The following is a 27559-nucleotide window of genomic DNA, read 5'->3' as shown; positions in this document are numbered from 1 at the left end:
TATATTTAATTTTTAAATATTTATTTATTTATTTGTTTGTTTGTTTGTTTATTTATTTATTTTTATGCACAGAAGAACTGCAGTGTAGGCAAGAGACCAGGGCGTGAGACGATTCAGAGAGAAAGAGTGGGGAGCAACGTAGTAGGTGGATCTACTGAAAAACAATGCTAACTGGAGCAGCAGAATAGACTGGAGAGGTCTGCTGTGCCATATGGGTCAGCTCCTTGGCCTGAATCAAACTCAGGATATCATGATAGAGCTGAACTTTAACCAGGGAAACCACAATTTTTCTTTACATTCATTTTTTTTTTTAAGTTGAGTAACACTGGTTTATATTATATATGATTTAGAGGTATAGGGACAGCTCCTTCAGGTATTGTTTACACACCATTCCTACCACCAAGGTACCCATAATCCTCTACCAGAGGCCCCACCACAGACCATTATGCTCCTTCCCCAATATACGCTACCCTTCTGCTCTCCTTCTGGTAGCCTCAGTTCTACATTCAGATTTCTAGAGTCCATTATTGTTTTGGCTTTATGTGATTCTTTGTTTCTCAGTATTCCACATGCAAGTGACACATTCAGTATTTGTCTTTTACTTCCTGACTTATTTCCCTTCCAGTTCCATCCATAATGTAACACATGGCCAGGGTTTTAATATTTGAGTAGTATTCCATTATAAAATACAATACCTTCCTAACCTACTCATCTCTCTTTATGTGCTAAGTAAACCTTTTCAACTATAAGTATTTACAATATTAATCCAGTTAATATTGGATTCAAGATATAGGTATTTTTATTTTTATTAAATTGTGGGTAATGTATACATTTTTGCTTGATAAACATTTCCTCCATTTTGTGATTACTGGAATCCCTGCATCTAGATAACAATAACTTGTAGTTGAATGAAGCATTTACAAATCAAGGTTTTGAGTATTTTTATAGGAATAGATGTTTTAAAATATTCATAATTTATAAGAATTGACCAGGATGTACTCTCAAGGGAAATTGTTCACAGCCATAACACTTTTTACACTTTTTAGAACTTTCTCTGTGTGTGTGTGTGTTGGTAGCTCTGGCTAGCATTAAGGCCATCTATGTATTCTTTTGGAATGAAAGTCAAAATCTGTCCCTCCCTGGTGGCGCAACACCACAGCACTGCAAGCTGGCCGCAGCTGCTTCAGTGTGTGTTTGATCCTGGCCCAGGAGGTGATCCACATGGCATGGCAGATCTCTCCTGATCTGTCTATTGCTCCCCAAAGTGTACTTTGTCAATCTGCCTATTCTCTCCCCACTCTGACTCTGGTGAATCCTTTTACAACCCCTGCACCTTTGGAACCCAATTTCTGTATGCTTAAAAAAAAAAAAAGGCAAATTCCTCAATTTGGTGAGTTGTGTTTAGTATGGGAATGAAATTGACATTTTTCCTTTAAAGAAAGCTGTAAGAACACCTACTGCCCCCTTATACACAAGTATACAAATGAGAAATAAAGAAAAAGTGATGCTAGAGTCATTTTCGCTAGTGCGTCCAATAGAAAAACTTTAGTAGGATTTAAAGAATCAAAAAGGAGGAAAAGAAAGCAGAGATTCTAGATAGAGTTGTGTTGAGACCTTTCCAGGTAATCTAAAAAAAAGGTCTATTTATATTTAAAAATCAAAATAGTTTCTCCCTTGTAAAACACTCTACACATGTTTTGTTGCCTAAATCCACAATGCATTCCTCCCAGGTGACAGTCTTCTGGAGAGGGATTTACATATACTGAAGAGTTTACCGATTAATAATCTCATATATAATCTCTATCTACACATTTGACATATCCTAAATTACTCATCACATTTACTGATTTGTTACAGTTTTCTTAATAGTTTGACATAAAAATGCAAGTTTAATCCTGAATTTATACACTTCACACTTGCTTCCTCTAGTTTGTTTTTACTGGCTATAAAGCCCATCCCTTCCATATCACAAGTTCCTTGAGAATAGAGCATATATATATTTTCTAAAAACTATGACAGACCTGTGTCTAAATTTACTCATAATTCTACCAAATGAGATCAAATGTTTGTCATTGAATTCCTTTCTTAACTCAGTTTTTTTAAAAAACATAAATACAACTCACATTTCCATAAGGACTAAAGAGAAACATGACAATAGTTCTGACTTAGGCAAACTAAATGGTTGAAAATACACATGACCCCTCAGAGATTTTACCTTAATCTCATTCTCACAACCCTCATTCTCACAGTCCTCCTCCACAGATTGTTTCCTTGTTTTATACATTTCTCACTATTTTAGAGAAGGAGGCAGAGAGAACTGAATATAGGAGCGTGAACTTCACTTTTCTTCTCTTGCTCATTTTTCTCAACCAAGAATGAATTACCACTTATACAAGTATTTATGTAATTAACATCAAGTTTTATTCTGAAATGATTAGCTGTAGCTATATACATTAGTTGGTGGGGTTTTTCTTTGGAAACATTAGCAATACTGCCCATAATTTTAAATAAGGAGTAACCTATTTTCTCAAAACCAACCAACCAGCAATAGAATCCAGTCACTGCTGAAAGGAATTCTTTTTAGATTGTTAACAGCTGAATGCAATGCTGCAGTCTGTGCCTATCTCCCCTGCTTCCTTATTATAATTGCTACAGTTAATGACAATTGAAGTACCTAATCTGTAGGGGTCTTGTTTGTATCCTTCCCTTAATTGCCAAGGCTGACGGTGAGAGCTGAATGCCCAATGCATTTGGAGGATTTCCCTATGGATGCCCATGCGTGCCCACTAAAATTTGGAAGCTGTGAGTAAATTAATTTTATTTTTCTTTATTCTTATGAGACCTAAAATTTAAGTAGGAGACCTCCAATTATTTATGACTGTTAGAATGATGAATAAAGAACTCTCAAAAAAGTTTAAAGAGCAATTTACCGTAATCGTCTTTGACTTCATTTTTGGTATTATTTCAGGAAGAGCTTATTCTCTACCTACTGGACTAGAAGGCATGGCTATAACTATATTGTGGGAAAGTACTGGGCTAGAAGGCATGGCTATAACTATATTGTGAGAAAATTCTGTTTGTTGAAGTTGTATTCACACAAATAATGAGTGAAGTATGGATACTTATACCTGACAGATATCTTACTTTCAAAAAAAAGAGATAAATGTGTTTATTTTACATAACTACTGACATTTGTTTCACCTCAGGGATTATTTATAATATTATAATAATTCCATGTTATTTATAATATGGAAATACTGGTAGGTGACAAAGGACAATAATTAGGTGTTCCTTAATAGTGCTCACACCTACGGGTGTAGCCAAAAATTCAGTCTAGTCACAGTATATACCATGGAATTCACGTGTGTACTAACAGTTTTAAAGATATCTTAGCTAACCCCCCTAGTAAGAACTATCTTTGTACTCTTTGAAAATAAACTGCTCACCTTAGAGGAGCCATGAGAACAGCAACTCTGAAACCAGCCCGGCTGGTTTTGAAGCTAAGCTTGCAGAAAGCAAGTGGGGATAATATATTCCTGGTTTCCTGCTGGGGAGTGATGTACAAAGACTGAGTCAACTTCTGGAACACCTAACTAGCTTTCTGCTCCCACTAGACAGGCAGTCTAAGCAACTATTTTGGTGAAGATATGAATCATAGAAGAAAAATAGTGGTAGTGTAGGAAGACAGCAAGCAAAGAAAATAGCAAAGAGCTTTTGGGCTCCTAACTGCACCAGTCATGGGGAAGCATCTTCCCCTATTTATAAATCTCATTCTACACTGAAACCCGTGGATGAACTCCCTCAAACACTGCTAGCTACACAGTTCTTTGGTGATTAACTCCCTCCTCCCCATTCTTTTCCCAACTTAATGAATTGAATGTTCTATCTCATGGACTCTCACCAGCCCATTTGATCAATATTTTGCATTATATGTTACTTATACATTAGGCAGTATACAAGATATTTGTAAATGCATCAACTCATCTAATCCACAGAACCACCTATAGTTGGTAAGATCATGCATCCCAGTTTGCCTGGGACAGATTTATGTCTAATGTGCTTGTGTAACTATTAGAATAGTGCCCCCTTTGGCCTTCAAAAATAACCTTATTTGGACAATGAATTAAAAGGTTAGTATATTTGTTAGTAATGCAGTGAATAAAGCTGAAAGGGGGAAAAAAAACAACAGGGGTTTATATTTTCACATAATGGAAAGGTAAGTGATTCTTTGACTCTTGGTTGATTGCTGGTTAGTTAGGCATCTTGATGAGGATATTTTGAGATGCCCTTAGATGTTCTCCTTGTTCAAAGAATGGCTATTGCAACACTAGCCATTGCATCTATCTTCTAGGATAAAAAGAAATATGGGAAAAGAAGAAAGGAGTAGCACCTGTATATACATGTCTCCTAAAAATTCTAACATATATCTACTCACATCTCATTAGTCAAACATGTGTCATACTGCCAATGCTAAATGCCAAACAAGTCTTGGAAGAAATAGTTTTGTGTACATTCTACCTGAATAAAATTGGAGGTATTCTGGGAAAGAGGAAATGGATAGTTAGTAGAACATAAATATTGTGTCATTCAAGAAAGTTAAAGTTAGAGAAAAATAAATCAGTATTTTTCTAACCCAGAGCCTATACATGTGCTCTTTTCTCTGACTGGATTACCCTTCCTTTGGTTTTTTGTGTCTGTCTGTCTATCTTGTCTGTCTATCTATCTACTTACCTTTACTTTTCAAATGAAGTACCATTATTGTAATGCTTGTTAACTTTTTCACATATAAGATTTCTTCACCAGGTGTAATCACTATTGTTTCCCAAAGCATCCATAGTCTTCCCCCAAGACCTCTGTGTTCTCCCTCCCCCTTTCATTCCCCTTCCTCCCTCTCCAGCACCGCCCCCATTACTACTCCACCACCACATGCCTTAGATCTGTGATCACCTTTCAAGGGTTGTTTTTAAAATTTGTCTTTGTCTAATCCTTTGTTTGATATCTCAACATAAAGTGGAATCATCTAATATTTATCTTTCTCCTTCTGGTTTCTTTCTGGTTTGCTTGTTCTCCTTCCAGCTTCTTTTAATTCTTACCATGCCTGCTTCTTTCTCTGTCCACATCTCAGTATAAATGGCCCTGAAGGCTTCTTTGATGGCATCTGAATTTGCATATAGGCCTACCAGTGTTCTTGATCAAAAGATGCATTTCTTTTATACCATCTATCATAGCAAAATTTATTTAATTTACTTCTTTTTAATATTTTTATTGTCTGGAGACTGTGAAGCCCATGGAAGCAGTCTATTTTGTTTGTCACTTCCTACCACAGGACCTAATATGATGTAGGTACTAGTAAATGGGTGTTGAGTATTGAATGATTACAAACATCAGCTCTTAATACCTTTTCAAGTATTTTACATCTCAGAAATTTTAAGATTCAGAAAAAAATGTTCTCAATTATGGTTCATGATCTGTGAGGAGTTAGAAAGGAAGACTTGGCATTGAATGGGAGGCACAGAAAGAACACCAATCTAGTTACCATTGCCTGCTGTTGGCATGAGAAGAGGCAGCGATGTTTCATTTGTTGTAAAGTCACTTTTCTGATCCGACCTAATTAGCGCATTTCAAAGATGAAGAATCTAAGTTACAACTGGGCAAAAATGTTTTGACCCAGTTTTTGAATCTTGCCAAAATACCATAGAAGAGAATAAGCAAGAGATAAGAAGATTTTCCAGTAATTTTGTAGATACTATGTAATAAATGTTTATGAAGACTCTGAAGCAACCCTACCCATATGTTGACAAGAATTAAACTCAGAAAAGCAGATGTTTTCCTTAACATTCTCCATTAGATTCTTATTGTCAGGACTAAATTACACATTCTGCTTGTTAGGAATTAAGATTCTCCATAAGGCCAAATAACCTGGAGACAATACGCATGATGCAGCTGATGTCATTCAACTACTTTTTAAAGGAAAATATAAAATATGTCCTAAGAGATTTAGATTATATTCTTTTGTTTTGAGGAAAAAATTCTGTTATTTTAATATGTTATACTCATTTTTTTCTTATTTTTAATTCTATGTATATTTTATATCATTCTCCCTTTTTGTACAATGTATGCTTTCTCTTCTTACATGTAGAACCCATATAATTCTCACCACAGATTCACCTGTCAAATATCACCACTGTCCTCTGTGTTCTTCCCTCCCCTGTTTTGATCCCTCTCCCTCCCTGTCCCCTGCGGGGTTTCTGATTTATAGTTGCCTTTTTGTTTTTTAATTTATTATTTTTTACTGATCCCTAAAACCATCTGATACTTTTCCTTTTCTTTCTGGCTTATTTCACTGAGCATAATCCCTTCCAGCTCCAACAATGTTGCTGAGAATAGTATGGACTTTAAAATTTTTATTGCTGAGTAATATAGAAACTTAGATAATATTCTGACAGTAAGATCAGAGAAAGCACTAGATCTAGTAAGCACTTAACAAATGATCATTTCCTGACTATAATAGCATAGAAGTTTACAAATAAGGAGAGAGGGATGAGTAGAAATTATGAAGAGTAACTAACTTTAAAAATTATTTAGTGTACTAGCTCCATACAAATGGGAAAACAAAGGACCAGACAAGTGAAGCAACAGTGACAATAGCAACTTCTCTTCTGACATCAAGTCTATATCCCCATATCGTACCACATTGGCACTTTGCCCAACCAAAACCTCTGTCTTATTTCTTAAAACTTTTTCTTAGTTAATCTGCTAATTTATTTGAAATATCACATTTTTTACTATGTAGTTGAAGACTCTTTTTAACTGTCTTTTCTTTATCCTGAAGAGTCTCAAATCAAGGAAGGTTTCATAAGACCTGCTCTCCAGAGACAGAGATCAGGATCAGTGTACTATCTCACCTATTACACGCCATAGGTTGCTGTTCTCTACACTGTAGAACATCAGCTTCATCCTGTGAACTTACTCTTCACTTCACAATACATTCATTGAGAATAATGAACAATTGATAACCTCCACTTTCACAACAATGTCATGAGATTTTGTATGGGACTTCTAAGACATTGCAGGAAAGGAAACATCAACCTTATAGGAAATAGGAAGTTGACAGTGACACTTTCTTCCCCTCTACAGCTACATCAGCAGCCCATTTAGCATTGGTGTGGAAAGATCAGATCCAGGCACTGTTTTAATCACACTATGATACAGTGATAAAAATTCAGTTTCTTATGAAATTATAGGTCTAGAACTGACTTCATCTCTAATTGTATGGCCACCAAGTATCTCTGCTTGGCTTCTGGCCTAGTAATGTAATGGACTTACCTAGAAAATCCTCCCTAATACCAGTGGAGTAGAATTAATGGTACTCTAGGTTCTACTTGTTTTTCCCACACAGAAGCTAGGCACCCTTACATAAGTCATTTAGTGTCTTTTATCTCATTTTACTTTATGTAAAATGTAAAACCTGTGATCTCTGAATTCCTTCCCAAGATGAAAATTTTATTATTCTATGTTTCCATAAACTTGAGATGTCTTGTTGGATCAAACCCATCCATTTAAAAAATAAGAATTTATCCTGAGAAAAAAAATCTCAGTGAGCACAGGTATCTGAAAATCAAAGCAATATGGCTTTACTCAAGTACATTAAAAACTTGATTTTTCAAAATCAAGTTTAAAAACCTCACAACAAATGCAATGCTTCTAGAATGTGCAACATTGATTTACTTTTTAGTCAAAGACACATTAACTCAATGGGAAGCAACTTTTCACATATGTATATATAGCATCCCCTATGGTATACACTTTCAATGTCTTACATATTTTCCAATTATAACTCAATAAATAAGTAAAGACTAGTACTGTGAACAAAGGTGAACAAGGACAACCACAGTTACAAAAAAGGAAAAGTCCATGATGACAAATCCCCAATTGTCTGTCAGTCTTGCAAGTTTCCTGAAATAAGCAATAATGACTAAATTAATTCAGTGTAGTTTAACTTCTGAAAGTCTGCTTAAAAAGATATATGATTGTAAATTTGTCCAAAAGAAAGATATTGGAGCTAACAGGATATCCATGTAATCATCAGTAATACTACATTTTTCTGCATCACTCACCAAGAGGAAAATGGCATTTAAAGAAGCTTTGGTTTAGAAAATGAGAGCAAGGCTTGCAGCCTGTTTTGGGTTTTCTGTTTATGTGCATGGAAGAAGGCATCCATCACTTTATGCCAAGTACTTCAGCTTGGACCACTAAGCACTGAACACTCAGCCTGGATATCTTGGGTCAAAGAGTTCAAGAAAGGATCCATTGTGATTTTCATGGGTCCTTTAATCTTTGCCTTAGAGAACAATTTTCAAAAAATACATTGGCATTATTTTAAATTTTATGACTGTAAAGATGAACATAATCCTGCTTGTATTATATTATATATGATTTTTTTCTTCTACTTTTAAAGTATTTAAAATGTTTGTAGACTCATAAAAGTACTGTGAACCTGAAGCCCTGTTTCTAGTGAAGCTGGTCAAGGAATAGTGCTTTCATAGGGGGCCATCTTTGCTAGCATATATTCCTCTCAAAAACCTTAGAAGCAATTTGCTTTTGTTAATGTGACAGCCTTTGAATTATTAATCTAGACATATGAAAGTATTTTCACCATTTTAACCTCTATGAAGTGAATGTTCTGTGACCAGAAATAGAAAGGCTATGGAATTCTTTTTGTTCCTTCTCTCTTACTCTTTATGCCTCCATCCTCAACCTATGTGACTGAAAGATTATAATTATGATCTAACCCGTCATATAGGAAAATGGTTAGATTAAAAACTGGCATGGAAAATGAAAATTATTGATAAGTGTGAAGATCTATTTGGTGTAACTTCTCCACCTCCTTATCATTATTATAAACATTTTGATACAAAAGGTAATAGAAAAAGAAGTAAAATCAGACTTCCTTTAAAAATGAGTTTCAGCCATAAAATAACTGGAAGCAAAGATGGGTCAAACACTACATGACATACACTTCAGCGACATCTTTAAAGACAGCACCCAATGCCACAATACTGAAGGCAAGGATAAATAGATGGCACTACATCAAGTTAAAGAGCTTCTGTACAGCAAAAGAGACATTACAAAAAAACAGACAGCCCATTAATTGGGAAAACATTTTCTCACACAAAAGTAGTGATAAAAGACTGATCACAAAAATATACGGAGAACTGATGAAACACAACAAAAATAAACAACCCCATCAAAAAATGGGCAGAAGAGCTAAAAAGACACTTCTCCAAAGAGGAAATGCAGATGGCCAACAAGCATATGAAAAATGTCCAACATCACTCATAATAAGGGAGATGCAAATTAAAACCACAATGAGATACCACCTCACACCAGTGAGAATGGCACATCTTCAAACAACTAGCAACAAGGAACTCTCCTGCACTGCTGGTGGCAATGCAAACTAATACAACCACTATGGAAAACTGTTTGGAGGTTCCTCAAACTGCTAAACATGGAGCTTCCCTACGACCCAGCAATCCCACTCCTAGGCATCTACCCAAAAGACACAAAAACACTGATTGAAAAAGATACCTGCACCCCCATGTTTATTGCTGCTTTATTTACAATTGGAAAAACATGGACGCAGCCCAAATGCCCAAAAGTAGATGAGTGGATTGACAAGATGTGGTACATATATACAATGGAATATTACTCAGCAACCAAAAAACAGAAACACATTTCTTTTGCAGCAACTTGGATGGAGCTGAAAAGATCATGCTTAGTGAGATAAGCCAGAAAGAGAAAGAAAAATACCGGATGGTTTCACTCATAGCGGTAGTATAATGGACCAGGCGAGAAAATAACAAAAATAATGAACAACCATATACCAGAGACATTTGGGGAATGGGATCAAAAATGGGGGGGTGGGGAGGGAAATGCACAGGATTATGGTGATGGCACATGGGTGACTTGGTGATGGGAAACCCGCGGGGATTACAATTGAGATGGAAAAAAAAATGTACAAAATGATATAAAATAAAACGCTATAAATGTAAAAAAAAAAAGGTAAAGCAGGATCCATAAATAAAATTTTAAATTTTCCTTTAAAAAAAAAAGTTTCAGTAAAAATTCCACTGTTACTTTTTTACATTTCTCATCCTTTCTCGCTCCACATAATCTGAAGTCAGGCTACTGTCTCTACCCTCATTTCATCACTCATGTATTTCTGTTTTGTCACACCAGTCTTCCTGTTCTTCCTCAAACATCTGAAGTCTTTGCCAGCCCTAGATGAACAAAACTCCTCCCAAGACTTCCAGATAGCTCCTTTCTCCCTCATTTTTCTCATGTAGTTATATAAATGTCACCTCTTCAGTGACCCCCTTACCTGTTGCATGTAACTTGAATACACTTAAAACTACTTGAAATTATGTATTTCTTTGCTAATGTGTTTTATACTCACAACTGCAATGCACGTTCCACAGGATCAGATAGTCTTATTTGTTATGTTCATTGCTGTATTCTCAGCAAGGTACTTTGTCCTTTGTAATGTAAAGCACACAGATACCTGAATGAATAAGGGAAATTTGTTTTAGTTTTATTAAGCTAAGGAATATGGGCTCTTGTTTCCTAGCCTGCCAACTGGAACCACATGGTAGAAAATACATGAAGCTGGTAGAATACGCCAACTAATTAGGAGATACATGACAGGACACATGGACCATTTTCCATTCTTTCCTTTTAGATGCTTATACAAGAGCAGAAGTTGTGTATGAGTGGACCAGAGAACCAGCACGTTCAGTGGTTGTAGCAGAAGATGGGTCACGTCTAAACCAGTATGATCTTCTTGGACAAACAGTAGATTCTGGAATTGTTCAGTCTAGTACAGGTAAGTGTTATTTGATTACTCCAGATACAGAGGAAATTACATAGTTTTTGTTGACAATTATGTGTGAGGCCTTCAATAACTGTGTGTGAGAGAGGGGAGAAAGTGGGTCAATAAACTGGGAAACAGTTGAACTGAGACTACCATAAATTCTAAAGAGCTGTGACCGTGACCTTATCTTTTCATGTCTGCTGACCATTGTTTTGTTGAATTGGTTCTATGTGACCAGTGTGTAAGAGCATTTAAATATATGAACTCTTAGGGAAGAGTGTTCCGTTAAATCTGTATTCTTTTACTTTGCCAGTTGATTATAGTAACCTCACAGGGTTGCTGGAAAGAATAAATTAAATCCATGAAAAGTACTTGTCACAGTTCCTGGCACATAAAACGCTCTTAATAAATGTTAGCTATTAATATCATCTAAGCTCCGTTTACTGTCACGATTCAATGAATCTTGGTGAATTTGTAGCAGTGAATATTATGCATAGGATGCCAGAAAGCAAATTCCTTCTACAAATCCATTCATATCTTCAGGATTTCCACAGCTAAAATCTACAGAAACAGAATCGCACTGCTGATCACTTCACTTTGGGATTTAAAAAAGGTGCTTTGCCATCCTTCTTACTGATTAGCTCTTTTTTCCAACAAATACTCAGAACTAGATCAGACACTATTAAATGGTTAGTTCCAAATTTTAAATGTGTGAAGTTGTTCTAAGAAAAAGTAAGAGTTTAGTTACACGAGTACCCATTTTTTATTATCTAATGAAATGTGACTTAAGGCTAGAATATCAATTTATCATCTCAATTACATTTAATGAATTAAAGACCAACACCAACTTCTGTGGATATCTTTAATATTTTAAATTAATTACCTACTTTCATTTCTAAAGAAATACAAGTAAGTAAAAATGATGGCACCAGTGCTCTTTTCTCAGAAAAAAAGAATTTTTTTTTCCTTTATCTGAGACTTTGTAGTGGGACCATGACCATTATATAACAGCATCTTTTTTTTTTTTTTTTTAACTTAAAGAATCCATGGCTACCTTAGAAGTCCAAATACTTATGTTTTTTCTTTTGTAAAATGGAGAATATTTTTCCTTGGCTTTATCTATATTTTAAATGCACCTGACACAATGAAAAGGTCTTAGATTTTGCAGATGTGGATTCAAGACCTGTCCTGATGATAAGAAGCCTAGTGACTTTGGGAAAGTCATTTACACAATTAGACACTCTAATTTCTTCCCAAAATTGGTATTGTATAATTTTGCATTAGGATGAGATAAAATAAAACATCAAGTAGAATGTTATATAATAGATTCTCAAAATGATAATAATAGTTGTTACTATAGTTCTACAAACACTCCAGAACACACAGAATAGTTAAAAATTTCCTTCCTCATAATTTAGGTTGGAAAAGATACTAAACTGAGCATTGTTTACTTTTTAAAATTGAATACTATTATAAACTGGATATTGTAGCAGGCACTAGGTATATAATGATAGACAAGGAAGAGATCTTGCTCACAAGGAATTTGAGTCTAAGGGAAGACAAACACATAAACTATAATTATCAAAATGGGTGGTAAGTACTGCGATTAGCATTTTTGTGAGGGCAAGAACCATGTCTGTCTTGTTTGCCTATTATTTACTATTGGGGCTGAAACAGAGGATGCACTGAGTAAATATTTTGAATTAATGAATAACAAATGAATCCAGTCTAGGATAACTAAGGAAGGATTGCTGAAGGGATTGCACTGGCTTATCCATATCAGTTTGGAGTCAAGTATTCATTATAGACACAGGACTTTCAGAATAATGGACAAGAAACTTTTCCTCCAGAAATTCTCCTTTCATGATTATTAGAATGCAGGTTGTAAGATAGAAGGGAAGTAGTCCTTCCAGGGCAGAAGCCTCCATGTCACAGTAGAAGTATGCAATATAAAGTCATGAAGGGTGCTTGGAAGGAGTGTCTGCATTCTAGTTCTAGCATTACTGACCTCAATATGTCATTGAATCCCTTTTTGTACCCCAGTATCCAAGTCTTAGACTAATGGCCTTGGAGACCTCTCTTATCTTCCTAATGATTCAGCCAACTTACATGCTAGTTCTCAGAAAAGATATAGTCATAAAAGGCATCAATGAAGCAGTGGCCCATCCTACACCATCAAACCGGCTGTTAACTCCTAAGTTGGATCTGTTAAAAGCTGTCATTCTGTGTAGAGAGGCAAGTTCATCTATACAAAATAAAAACGTTTTCTAATCATTTCCACAACAGATGTGGGGGGAGGGACGCCGTAACAAAGGAGAACAATGAGCAAATTTTCAAATGGTGAGAGCTCAGTTTTATATATGTTCTCAGCTCCACAATGAGACACTGAACTACACTTCCTCTGGGTCTATTTTAGTTCATCAAAATCCACCTCAATAGATTTCCGTGGGAAGAAACAGATCTTTTGTAAGGTATATTTCATATCTCTGTGTGGAGCCCTGAAAACATTAAGATAAATGACAGAGAGTGCTATTACCTTCCTGTTTCTGCCAGAAGACTAGGAATGGTGGCAGGAAGGAGCACACACATAGACAATGATTAGATAAAAAGCTTCTTCTTCCATCTTAAAATTCTTTGTGGGGAGCAAATCAATTCAAATCACATCTGAGATGGTTAGAATTGCCCCACGTGATTGCAACACCTGGAAACACACACTCACATATTTAGCAGTGTCCTCTTAAAGGTCAAAATGCTTCCAGGTTGCCTAAGTAAAATAATAAGGAAAGTATGAAGGGCCACACAATATACCCGGTTTAGAAAATTCAGTGTAAACATATAAGGGGCACTTTTTTTTTTTTTTGGAGCCTACTGTCAGATTTGGGGAAGAAAAAGAATTGGGGACTAGCTTAAGTACACTTTCACCTGGTAGAACAAAACATTTATAGGAATGTAGAGGGATGAGTGCAACGTGTCATCCAACTCTCCATTATTCATTCATTTACTCTCTTATTCCTTCAGTGATTTACTCATTTACCAACTTCAACAATACAGTTAAATCTGGAGGAATATTATGAAGGACACACTGTCTCTGCCCTAAAGTAGTTCATTATTGACAGTAGACACCAAGTATTGGCACTGTTCTAATCCTCACACCAACCCTAGGTTGTAATACTGTTCTATTATTATTACTATCTCATTTAAATGGCACATAGTTGAGAGGCAGAGAGGTTTAACAATTTTTCTAAGGTCACACAGCTGGACAGTGGCAGAGATGGAATTTGAAGGTGGTAGCCTAGCCTCAGAATACATGCTCTCAACCACTTTACACTAGTAAAAGTCAATAGCGCCATGTGTGAAATGCAACAGTGTGCTACAGCAAGGAGTTTAAGAGTGTGCTTTCTGCAGTTAATCTGCTAGGATTGGAATGCTACTTAATCACTAATTAACTGTGTGACCTTTGGCAAGATATTTCTTATTCATCTTTTCTCATGCACTACTAAGTTAATAAGAGAATCTACTTCATGAACACTGTAAGATTAATGAAAAAAAGTGCATGTTAACTGCTTAGCAGAGTAACTGGCACAGAAAAATGTTCAATATATATTAGATATTACTGCTGCTACTGCTACTACTACTACTACTACTACCTTCTACTACTACTACCTTCTACTACTACTATTACTACTGATATTGTGAGTATAAGAGAGCAAGTTGATAGCATAATTTTGAGGCCATTTCTGCTTGGAGTACTAAGGAAGGCAGTTTGGAACTAGTCTTCAGGCATGGTCTCTTTTCTCTCCCTAATATACTTCATTATACTGCCCAAGTAATTTCTTTAAGGAAAGACCATGGAAAAGTCTCTAACGGATATGAAAATTTGACTTACATGAAGAAATAAAATAATGAATTAGTCATTCGATATCAGTTGTAATCCCATGGGCTTCCCATCACCAAATCACCCATGTGCCATCACCACAGTCCATGAACTTTCCTCCCCCCACTGTTTTTGATCCCATTCCCCACTCCACCCCCATAAAAAAGTCTCTGCTACCTATTTGTTCATTATTATTATTTTATCCCCTGGTCCTTTATATTCCTGCTATAAGTGAAATCTCCAGTATCTTTCCTTTTCTTTCTGGCTTATTTCGCTAAGCATTATCTTTTCCAGCTCCAGCTGCTGCAAAAGGCATGTGTTTTTTGGCTTGCTGAGTAATATTCCATTGTGTATATGTACCACATCTTTTAAATCCAGTTACCCACTTTTGGGCATTTGGGTTGTTTCCATGTCTTTCCAATTGTAAATAAATCAACAATAAACATGGGGGTGCAGGTTGAATCCGTGTTTTTGTGTCTTTTGGGTAGATGCCTAGGAGTGGGATTGCTGGGTCATATGGAAGCTCCATTTTTCGCAATTTGAGAAACCTCCAAACAGTTTTCCATAATGGTTGTACTAGTTTGCATTCCCACCAGCAGTGCAGGAGAGTTCCTTTTTCTCCACATCCTCGCCAACATTTGTTGTTGCTAGTTGTCTGAAGATGTGCCATTCTCACTGGTGTGAGGTGGTATCTCATTGTGGTTTTAATTTGCATCTCTCTTCTTAAAGTGATGTTGGACATTTTTTCATATGCTTGTTGGCCATCTGCATTTCCTCTTTGGAGAATTGTCTTTGTAGTTCTTGTGACCTTTTTTTTGATGGAGTTGTTTATTTTTGTTGAGTTTCAACAGTTCTTTGTGTATCATTGTGATCAATCCTTTATCACTAGTTTTGTGTGAGAATTTTTTTCCCATTCAGCTGGATGTGAGTGACTATTATTTAAGCTTAGTACGAATGACCAAGAGAAATCATGGGGTCTTTTTCCCTAAAGACTGTCTTCTCTGGATGGGTTAATTTAAGGAGGAACCCGCAGGGTCAGAATGAATGAGGAAAGTGGCTATCTTGCTATCAGGGAACTGGCTTTCACCAGAGGACACTGGTCCTCCCTGCTTACAACCTGGTACAGGTCTCTAAAGCAATCTCTGACCATGGAAGATGAAGATAGGCTGAGGGTGAGATCTCTACCTCATCTAGTCAACTTGTCATGTTTCTGATGAGGTTCAAGTTCAGGGAGGGTAAGCCACCTGGAACTATATCACTGTTTTTAGTATGTCTATTTGTGTATTGAAGCAGATATAAAAATACCAAACCTTCCCTCAATGATGGTACTTCGTTTCTTCTAAAAAAAAAAAAAAGGGCCCTCCCTGGTGGCGCAGCGGGTTAAAGCACAGCACTGAGAATCTAAAAGCTGCTTCCTCATGAGTTCAATTCCCGCCTGTCCCGGAGGTGACCACATGGCACAGCAGACCTCTCCTGACCCGCCCGCTGCTCCCCTCAGCAGTGTACTTCGTTGATCTGCCTGTTCTGTTCCCCACTCTGTCTCTGGTGAAGCCTCTCACCGCCCCTGAGCCTCTGGCTTGTACCCCAGTTCTGTATGCACAAATAAATAAATCTTAAAAAAAAAAAAATGGTAGCATTAAGGAAAACACAAAGTTAAGAAAAGCTGGAAAGAAAACGCCATCTGCACACAGATGCAGTGTGTACAACTATTTTGTAAAAGCAGTGGTGGGCTAGTTTCTCGAGCAGGAGAGAAAATGCATTTCTATTTGACTTTTCCACATTTGACTTGGAATTTTTTTTTAAGTATCTTCACTTCTACCATTCATTTTATCTTCACAGCAACACAAGAAAGAGTTAAGTAAAATGCTATCAATTTTAATTGAATGAAGTTAAACCAAGTTAAACAAGGGCTTTACTCTTTATGTAAGAGACATTTGAGCAAACAGAGAATGGTGCCAGGCCTATGCTACTTTTCAAAATTATATGCCTGCTTCTGTTCTTCCACTCTCCTCAATTCTGTATTGTAATGTTTCAGAAACATTGTCACATCTAATTTACAAGCTTCCCTCAGGGTTACATGATGTGTAAGGATATTTAAATTACAATTCTCCTAAAATGTTGAATTAGAGGAAAAGAATTTGACATGCTTAGTGCATCACCACTTGGTGTCTTGACACTCTTTCAACCCAATTTAGGAAACTAATTTTATTTTGTTGTTCAGTTTTTCTTTCATGTTTAACACTAATCTGATTTTACTTTTCTTTCCATTCCTTAATTAAACATTTTTTGCCAAAGCTCTTAAGATTTACTTTCATTTAGGAAGATTACTTTAAGATTTAAAATTACCCTAATCTGGGCCCTCCCTAGTGGAGCATCGGGGTAAGCATAGCTCTATGAAGCTATCTGCAGCCACTTCAGCATGAGTTAGATCCCGGCCAGGGAGTTGACCCACATGGCATGGCAGACCTCTCCTGACCTGCCCACTGCTCCCCTCAGCAGTGTACTTCAACAGTCGGCCTGTTCTTCTCTTCACTCTGTGTCTAGTAAATCCTCTTACCACCCCTGCACCTCTGGCCTGTACACCAGTTCTGTAGCCATAAATAAGTAAATCTTTTTTTAAAAATAAAGTTTAAAAATAAAATAAAATTACCCTATTCTTTCTCAGTTAGTGAAGAAGTGACATAAAACAAATACAGTATTAAATAAAAATAGTTCTTCATATCTCCAAAATCATATTCTTTGCAGAAACTCCCCAAATGTCATATTGCAAATAACAAAAGGAAACAATGGAGTGTATATAGACACTAATTTTTCTGGCATATAAAGGTGGAATTTTTTCTTTGAGTTGATGACATTTTGTAGATCACAACTGAATGAATGGTTAGGAATAATAACATATAGTGCTGGGAGGGTAAACAATAACATGGTTCTGTCCACACAAGGCTGTACATTAGCAGGGTCCTGGATATTGCTTTTCCACATTTTTCTCAAATTTGAAATGCTTCTTTATTTTATTTCGGCAACAGTAGTTTATAGTACTATACATGATTTAAGGGTATAGGTTCCAACCTCCTCAGATGTATGCTACCACGGCACCCATGCTCCTTTACCCTAGTCACTGGGGCTCTACCTCCTCTGTCCCCACTCCCACTATCTCTCCCCTCTAACTGCCTCAATTCTGCAGTTTTTGTAGATGCCTTTAGAGACATCACCCAAGGTGTCTGCACACAGTGGAAATAAGTTAATGAACATTCTATGAGCTTTTGAGAGAGATGCTTACAGGTATTGGTTTGAATGAGAGCCCTTAAGTCTCAGTGCAAACCTTTTCACCCTTGGCAAGTATTGAATGTTTAGTATGTTGTATGGGCATGCCATGGCTAAGGAAATATACTTGTGAAATAGCTTTCAGTTTGGTAGGAGGGCTAGCTGCACATAACTAGCTAAAATAAAAAATTATGAGGTAAATGTAAACAGGAGCTAAATATGTTTAAGCTAGCATTTATCAGTAAAAAGTAGTTACTGGCCCTCCCTGGTGGCGCAGTGGGTTAAAGCACAGCACTGAGAATCTAAAACCATTTCCGCATGAGTTCGATTCCCGCCTGCCCCGGAGGTGACCACATGGCGTGGCAGACCTCTCCTGACCTGCCCGCTGCTCCCCTCAGCAGTGTGCTTTGTCGATCTGCCTGTTCTGCTCCCCACTCTGTCTCTGGTGAAGCCTCTCGCCACCCCTCAGCCTCTAGCCTGTACCCCAGTTCTGTATGTACAAATAAATAAATCTTTATAAAAAAAAAAGTAGTTACTAATGACAACAATGAAAGCATAAATGAGTGTGTGGATGATTTCCTACTAAAGAGTAAATGCACTTTGACTAAATGTATTTACTAAATGCAAATCTGTCAGTTCTGAATGAAGAAGAGAAAGAAACTGAAATATAAGCTGAATTTTATTTTTAAATTCTTATGTAATATGGTGTTAATTAGAGTTTTTTATTTTTTTATTCTCCCTACAAAGTATTTCTTCATTATTTTATAGGTCAGAAGACTTAGGATCAGAGTGTTTAAGGAAGTTGCTCAAGCCTACCCAGCAAGAAAATAGAATATCTATGCTTAGACCCTGAAATCATTTGCTTCCAAAGCCAGTGCACTTTTCTCCCCAGTACTTTTCTTCCTACTCCATGATGGACCCAATAATTGGGCTGAGCACAGCCCATAACAAGACAAAATATTCAGCAACAGAAGATGTCAAATAGGGAATTTTGTATCTCAGGATACTGAAGTATGAACATGTGTGTTAGACAGGAGACTGGAGTGCAGCTCTCAGGATAGAACTACAAAGTGGAGAGTCTGGAATATGGTTTAGGTGGTTTGATTGTCACACTGGGGGAGAAGAGAGCTTTGTTACTGTCCTCATAGAATGTAGAGGGCAGGGATATGGTTAATAGCCTATAATACACAGGGTGGTCTTCCATAAAAAACAATGAAATGGTCTAACATGTCAGTGGTGCTGAGGTTGGGAAATGCTGACATGGATAGAGGGAATCCATTTAAGTTTTTTTGTTGTTGCTGTTTCTTAAGATTATTTATGTATACAAGAACTGGGGTACAGATCAGAGGTGTGGGGGGGTGAGAGCATTCACCACGGACAGAGTGGGGAGCAGAATAGGTGGATCTACTGAGACACACTGCTGAAAGGAGCAGTGGGTAAGACAGGAGAGGTCTGCTGTGCTATATGGGTCAGTTCCCTGGCCAGGGAATGAATTTGTGCTGCAGTGGCTGTGGATAGCTTCATAGTGCTGTACTTTAAACCCCTGCACAACCAAAGGGGCCCCCATTTACATTTTTTTAAAGTATTTGCGTAAAGTTTAAAAGATCGGTCTGACATCACAGTTTAAGGAATACTAGAGTTAAGAACTGAACATAAACAAGACAGCTAAATAGATTGTAATAAATCTACAAGGGAGATAACAGCAGTGAACAAAGATAAGAGATAGTCTGAGAGATACTGCACAGCCAAAATGAAAAACAAAATGATCAGCTGAATCCTCCTTGTCTTGTTTTAGCTAAAGTCCTTCTTATCATCCAAGGATTGGGTCTAGGTTTTTAGCCTGAGTAATAGATGGATGGCAGTGCCATGAATTAGGAAAGTGACACAAAGTGAGAAGCAGCTCTCCTATATGCTAGTTGTTATTGTTTACAGGAGAGGTTAATGTCAGTTTTGATATATTAGTCAGTGAGATCACTGAAAAATATCTAGGATCTCCAAGGTCTACTTAGATATTTGAGAATACAGGTCATGATTAAGAACTAAGTTACTTAGTGGTAAAATTTGGCAGGCTGTTTGCTAAACATAACATTAGGAGCAGAGATAAAGAGGAAAAGTCCTTGTTATAGTTGAGAAAAAATGGAGAGGAAAATGGAAGACATTGCTAACAGGCACTTTAACATTTACAGACAGATAAAGATAAGAGCCTGATATATAGAAAGAGCTAAATAAATACTAATTGAAATAACCAATGATTTTAAAGAAACTATTGATAAAAGTGAAAAATAAAGAGAGAATATGAATCAAGACATTGGTGGCAATCAGCACAGTATAATTCTTTTTTAAAGAATTATTTATTTATGCATACAAGAACTGGTGCCAGGTCAGAGGTATGAGGGGGTAAGAGGATTCACCAGAGACAGAGTGGGGAGGAGAACAAGTAGAGGTACTGAAATACACTGTTGAGGGGAGCAGCAGGCAGGTCAGAGAAGTCTTCTGTGCCATGTGGGTCGGCTCCCTGGGGAAAGAACTCTTGCTGCAGTGGCTATGGACAGCTTCGGAGTGGTGCACTTGAACCCCTTGTGTCACCAGGGAGGGTATCAGCATAGTGTAATTCTTTTTTTTTTTTTTTTTTTTAAGATTTGTTTATTTATTCATACAGAACTGGGGGGTGGGTACAGGCCAGAGGTGAAGGGGCAGTGAGAGGATTCTCCAGAGACAGAGCTGGTTGCTGGTTGCAGAACAGGCAGATCTACGAAGTACACAGCTGAGGAGAGCAGCGAGCAGGTCAGGAGAAGTCTGCCTCACTATGTGGATCACCTCTGGGGAAGGCAGGGATCGAACTCATGCTTAAAGTGGCTTTAGATTCTTACTGCTGTGCAGCACCAGGGAGGGTCCATAGTAATTCTTAAACCTGCAAAGAAGGTGAGCAGCCAACACGAGGACTGAGATTTTTAAGGTGGATATGTTCAAGTACAGATATTAAGTGGTCATGAACAGTTACCATCACATTATGGGAGGAGGAAGTTGGATGGCCAAGAGCTATGACATACATTGGTGAATGAGTAGGAAAAAGTTTGGATTCAAGGAACAGAGAAAGGCAGAGAAATGTGATGACCAGAGTGGTGGTATCTTGGCAAGAATACACTGTGTTTATCTACCCACCCACATGGCTAAGTGTATATTTAGAGTGTCTGAAATTAAAAACTTTTATGATTTGCAATTGAGAAAATATCACATTAAAAAAAAAAAAAAACTCCTGAAATTAATGTTGTATGTGAATGTTGTATCTGTAAATGAAATGAACCTGTGGAGTATGCAGCGACATGGAGAGTATCTAGTTCATCCACTCTTTCCCAGATCATGCTAGATTTTGGGACAGCTCAAAGTTAGTTAGAAATGCAGATTTCTATAGCACCATCTCAAAGAATAGTGCCAGTTTGAGTATCTAGATAGGACCTAAAGAATCACCTTCTCAGGTGATTTTGATGATGTTCCTCAAACTAAATATTGAGGAAGAATGCATTCTATGTCACTCTCCTCATTTCAGAGATCAGGCTCTGCTAACCAATTTTCAGTTGGAGAACCACTGAAAGGAAGCGATGGGCCAGAATTCAGTTCTCCTGACTTGTACACTAAAGCTCTTCCATTAGACAGCCTGGATCTTACCCAAAGTGAACAAACTGTTGATCTGCTCTGTTTCCATCCTTTTGTCATGTTGTCAGGTATTAGCTCGTTGCCTTCATGGTCATTAAAATCAATCTGTCAATATATATGAGGACATGTCTCTTAAATGTGTGATGTAAGGAAATCCTTGTGCTCTCTGGTATCTCAGTCTCATCTTCCGAGCCATTTTGGTGTGTTTTAATGTCTCCTTTCTTGGATATGAGCTGTTCTCTCTAATAACTCCATGTCTCACAAGAAAGAATATACCTAACCTTCAGGTTTTTGTAATTGCTGAATAAAAACTCAAAGATAATAACTTTTCAAGGTCAAAATACTCAACCTTATTGTCTCTTTCATCCTCTAGGAGAATATGTTGTTATGACCACTCATTTCCACCTGAAGAGAAAGATTGGCTACTTTGTTATTCAAACATACCTTCCATGCATAATGACTGTTATTCTCTCTCAAGTCTCTTTCTGGCTTAATAGAGAATCTGTACCAGCCAGGACTGTCTTTGGTAAGTGCCAATTAAGAAGTACATGCAAGAGTCTCAATGAGAAGTATAGCATGTCAGTGACATGGAAAATAGAATGAAAAAATAATACTATATTAAATCCTGCAGTTAGTACAATAGACAGGGCTAAGGAATTGCCATTATGGTATGATTTAAAAAATATCTTTCTTTAAACAGCAAGCTGTTATAGTCATGAAAATAGATGAGATTACAAACATTTGATTTGATATTTTGGGGAGAGAATTAGAATGAAGCAGGGATTAAATGTATCATTCTAGATTAAAACATACATGGAAACATTAACATTTAAATCACAAATTTAGAATACTTAATCAGGAATCAGTGCAATTTTTGAAAATTTTCAGTAAATGTCAGCTGAATTACCTCTTTACATGTATGAGTTCCTTACATAGGGAGAGGCTAGTAAGACTAACTTATCAGTACAGGGATATGTTATTTATCTAATATGTACCTTCAGAAGAAGTATAAATACACTTTTTTTCTATGGAAATACTCAAGATGCCTCAGTTAAAGCAACCTTGTGGAAAATTGGATAAAGGATAATAACTTTTTAATAGGGACACCCTATTAAAAACCACAAATTTATTATTTTGGAAGTTTGCTTTCCATATAAAGAGTTATTTCCTGAATGTTTGACAGTATGGTATATTAACTGTATATTTAAGACTGATATAAACAAATGATTTCACTATATAGACTTACTGACTCGCTCAGCTAGTCAAGAAATAACTTATTTAAAGCTTACTATGAGCTACAACTACTGCTGTTCTAGGCACAGTATGCAGCAGTATACTTAACATAATCTTTTTTCCTCGTGAGCTTTGTATCATAAATCTTACATTTGTTAACAATAGGTTGTATTCTATGAAATAAATCTACATTTTCTCATTTAAAAATAAAAAATATCCTCTGCACAAGGAACCAGAGATTATGGACCCCGCCCAAGATCTGATGCCATTAATGAAGAACCCTGGGGTGAGACCCACACACTCAACTGTAGAGTCTGTGCCCTTAATAATAGTGCTGTACCCACCAAAGTGCTAACCTACTGCAGTAACAGGACATGGGGAGGAGTTGTTGTGGGCAACAATACTTACTTGGAAATAGCCACATGTTTACTGGTGAAAGGTACAGTTATCAATGTTCTTTCCAAAAATACTGGCTAGGCACATGCACTATGTTTTTTACTGAAAATGAACATTTTAAGAAGCTTATAATATAAACTCAGGATTACTCACATGCAGAGTTCCCTATGTTATCATCCTTCAAAAGAAGTAAGGTATGAAAAGTCAGTTATTTCAGAAAAAAAGCAAACCCCCGCTACAACTGCCCAGAAAAAAAATTACATTCTTCTAAATTTAGTGAGGTGGTAGAAGGTTGGAAACCAACAAATCTCTGCTCTGACTTTAACCTAAGAACACAGCTCAGTCAAGATCCAGAATGATTCTAGGCACAAATCAAGTGAGCAGTACATTTCAAATTCTTATTTTCCTTCATAACTATTTGTGTTACACAGCACTTATTATTAACAAGCATTAGTATTACTAGCACTGAAATCACTTACTAGAATGGAAGACTGAATTTTGGTCAAGATGCTCACTTCACAGTGGATATGTGCTTTGAACATTTTATTCACTAGAAATAAAAATTAAAACAAGTTAAAAGACAGAGGATATTTACTCTGTTTTGTTGTTGTTGTTGACAAGTCTAACATTATAGTAAAAAAAAAAAAATTAAGTGCCCCAACACCTCCTAACTATCCTCTTTCAGGGATATTTCTAAAGCATTGAAAGTTTTATAAGTCAAAAACCTTGCTCTTAACATTTTCAGCAATATGCTGTCTCAGCCAACTTGTGCCCTTTTGGTGAACATAACTACACAGCTGTAAACTCAGATGTGGCAAGAATTTTTTTTGTATAAAGTTATATATACTATCTAATACTATAACCTCAGTAAAATAAAAAATACAGTTTTCCAGGACCTTTACACTTTTAACATTTGTTTAGTACACGTTTCTATTATTTTTATTCTGAACTCAGCACATTCCTCTGATCTGTGTGACATGCCTAAGAGAGTCATGGGTATACAAAAGGAAAAAAAAGTTGTATTTTATAACATTTGTTAAAAAGCAACCAGAAAGGCAAAAGAAAAAAAAAACCACTAAAACTGAAGGCTAAGTCTTAACACATCCTATTATTCACCTTTCCTGCTCTCTCCTTTGGAAGCATTTTGACTACAGTGACTATAGATAGACATATGTTTTAGGGTCAAGGATTATCCTATATCTAAGTTGCCTAAAATGGGAGACTGTAGTTTGACGAGCATAGTGCTGTTTAAAGCGTTAAGTGAGAAAAACAAAATATTTAAATTGTCAGGCTCAGTACTTAGAACTTAATATATTTTGTTCCTTGCCTTTTCTCTGTAATTGGAAATACCATTTACTCTCCACACACACAAACATCACACATGAGCAGATACACACACACTTCTTTTATGTTACTCTTAATTGCTTTCAATTTACATGTGCATGTTTTAAGAATTCCCACTCACATCAAAATCATCAGGTGACTATAGATCAGAGACATTCTATAGGGAGTAGGACAGAGAAGGATTAGGACAGGAATGGGAAGAGCACAAGGGACTATGGTGATGATGCACAGGTAAACTGGTGATGGGAATTTCACAGGGAAATCATACATTGTACAAAAATGAAGGATGATGTAGTGAACATATCAAAAAATTTAAAAAGAATACCCACTCTCAAGTTTTTTATAACCACTGCCTATATAAACAAAAATTCTAAAATAAATAATTCACTGTAGCAGGGATTTATCAAAAAGAACTAGGGTTTTAGTGACATTTAACTTTGCCCTTAGTTTCAAGCTGTCCTAAAATACTTTACTATATTATTCCATATAATCCTTATAATAGCTCTCTAAGTTATAATAAACTTATTAAAATTAATCTCCAAGGAAATAATTTTAAAAACAAAACACAAGCTCAAAATTGTAAGGCAATTTGCCTAAGGTTATTCAGCAGTTATAGAATTGGGATTTGAAATTTAGTTGCTATGTTCCCCAAATGCCCATATAAAAATAACTTGCTCTGATATTTAAAATTGGGGGGCTGTTTTCCAGTCAATATCCCTTACAACATTTGCTGGTTATATAATATGGATAATACACCCAAACTTTCTGTAATGCCTCCAAAGCTCAAACTAAGTCTTTTCTCTATAACTCACCCTATATCAAAAGTAAGGTTTAATAAATATATCAGCGTATCCTATTAATCCTCTCACTTCTTGTCATAATTACAAATATCGAATTTGAAATTCATGGAAGTAAACATTGTTATAAAATGAACAATAATGTTAATATATATATGTATATATATATATATATATATATATATATATATATATATATATAATAAAGAAAGTTATGGAAAACTAGGATATATTGAATGAGGTAAAGTCACACAGAGAAAGCAGCCACCTCACTATGTGAGGATGGGGCTAGCCAGCTGAAGAGGTCAGGAATTTCTCCACTTCATGTAGCCTGAAGACCTCTACTGGACTTACTGGGCTGCAATAAATTATTTGTTTTGTTTGTTCTTTTATATATATATATATATATATATATATATATTTTTTAAAGGATTCTTAGAACATTGTACCTGGTAAACTGCATTATATATAGTAGATTGAGAACTTGTTAAATGAATATTAATAGATGTCATCACTCACATGCCTATTAAATAAGATAAATATGAATGAATTGAAATTGCTTTGAATATAGGTAATTTTAAATAGTAAGAATGGATTTACAGAATAAGGAAAGTTAGGTGCATTAGCAGAAGGGAGATTGTGCTCATTTGAATCAGACAAACGTATTCAAATTTTGGTTCACCTTCTGAGCTATGTGATTTAAGTGTCCTGAGAATTTCTTTAAAACAGTAGTTATTCCAGGATCAGAAGTAATATAATAGCAGAAGATATGTAATATAATATAATAATGTAAGAAATTATTATCTCAAGATAATTCAGTTATCTATAAGTTATCAATTGTGAAGAAACTATTACCTTCTTGGTTTATACATTTGATATATACAGATAGAATGTCAAACAGACCTCAGGATCAAGGATATATTGTGACTCAGAAGCATGCTTTTTATTTCAAATGCTGAGCTTTAGACATATGGAATGACAGTATCTTCTATGGGCAAAATTTATTAAATTATTTCTTTCCAGGTGTAACAACTGTGCTCACCATGACAACATTAAGTATCAGTGCCAGAAATTCCCTTCCAAAAGTGGCTTATGCAACTGCTATGGACTGGTTTATTGCAGTGTGCTATGCCTTTGTCTTTTCGGCTTTGATTGAGTTCGCTACAGTGAACTATTTCACCAAGCGAGGTTATGCATGGGATGGCAAAAGTGTGGTTCCAGAAAAGGTAACTATCTCCCATGATACATCACTGTTATGTCTTTAAATCCATGATATGGAATGTCTTGACATGAGAGAATGAAGAATGCAGAGGCAGAGAGGGTAATGAGGATTCTTGTTTTCTTATACCATAAATGAACTATGTACAATGATAAAAAAAAAAAAAAGAGGTTGTTTGAATGAACAGATATGCAGAGCAAAATGAAGGACATAAAGGAAAGACACATAGGTGAACATTTCTGTATAATACATTTTCCTGCCATTTCTAATAATTTAGGAAACATTTAAACAAACATGACAGGAGATGAACGTATCAAAACCATTACAGTTTTTTTTTTTTTAACTTGGAATCATCTTATGGGTATTTTCTGAATATAACAGTATACAAATATTGTTTCAACTGAATTGAGTTTGCAAAATATACTTTTTTCTAATCTTTAGAAGGTTCTTCTAATCCCAAAATATTTTGGAGAGCATAACAGAAAAATTCTTCCCATTAGACAATTCTAATTTCTTTATTAGAACCAATTTAGAGTTGAATTTAAAGCATGGGGGGGGGAACTATTTCTAGTTCTAGAATTTGAAGGAAAAAATATAGTGGGGGAACTATTTCTAGTTCTACAATTTGAAGGAAAAAATATAGTCATATAGCACATTAGAAATTGTAATTTTAAGCAAAGTAACATGCAATGAAACTAACTGGTTGATATAAACAAGAGGTGTGTCCAATGAAACTATGATATATTTTGAGTCACAAAAATATCACCAAACTTCTGAATAAAGATTATAAACACTTCTAATATATTCAACAGCCCTTTATAGCCATTCAGTCATCGATTCATTCGTTTTCCAACCAGGTCAGTCTAGTTCAAGGTTTTGATGACCAGACTCTTCCAGTGCCTTAGGGT

The 27559-nt window shown here is 36.1% G+C and overlaps 1 protein-coding gene across 3 annotated transcripts in view; it reads left to right on the top strand.

Annotated features, from left to right (window-relative positions):
* Positions 1–27559, top strand: part of GABRA1 (gamma-aminobutyric acid (GABA) A receptor, alpha 1) — a 61752-nt gene that overhangs the window by 27255 nt on the left and 6938 nt on the right. For all 3 annotated transcript variants that reach the window (XM_012730176.1, XM_004689808.2, XM_012730177.1), the window contains 4 exons: positions 2720–2802; positions 10739–10882; positions 22036–22188; positions 26456–26658. In XM_012730176.1, the coding sequence (XP_012585630.1) occupies positions 2720–2802; positions 10739–10882; positions 22036–22188; positions 26456–26658 (583 nt within the window). The remainder of the gene's footprint in view (positions 1–2719; positions 2803–10738; positions 10883–22035; positions 22189–26455; positions 26659–27559) is intronic.

This window comes from Condylura cristata, unplaced genomic scaffold (assembly GCF_000260355.1).
Source record: "Condylura cristata isolate star-nosed mole 26May11 unplaced genomic scaffold, ConCri1.0 scaffold00026, whole genome shotgun sequence".
Lineage (NCBI taxonomy): Eukaryota > Metazoa > Chordata > Mammalia > Eulipotyphla > Talpidae > Condylura > Condylura cristata.
The sequence above is the reverse complement of the archived record's forward strand: the minus strand, read 5'-3'. Positions and strand labels throughout refer to the sequence as shown.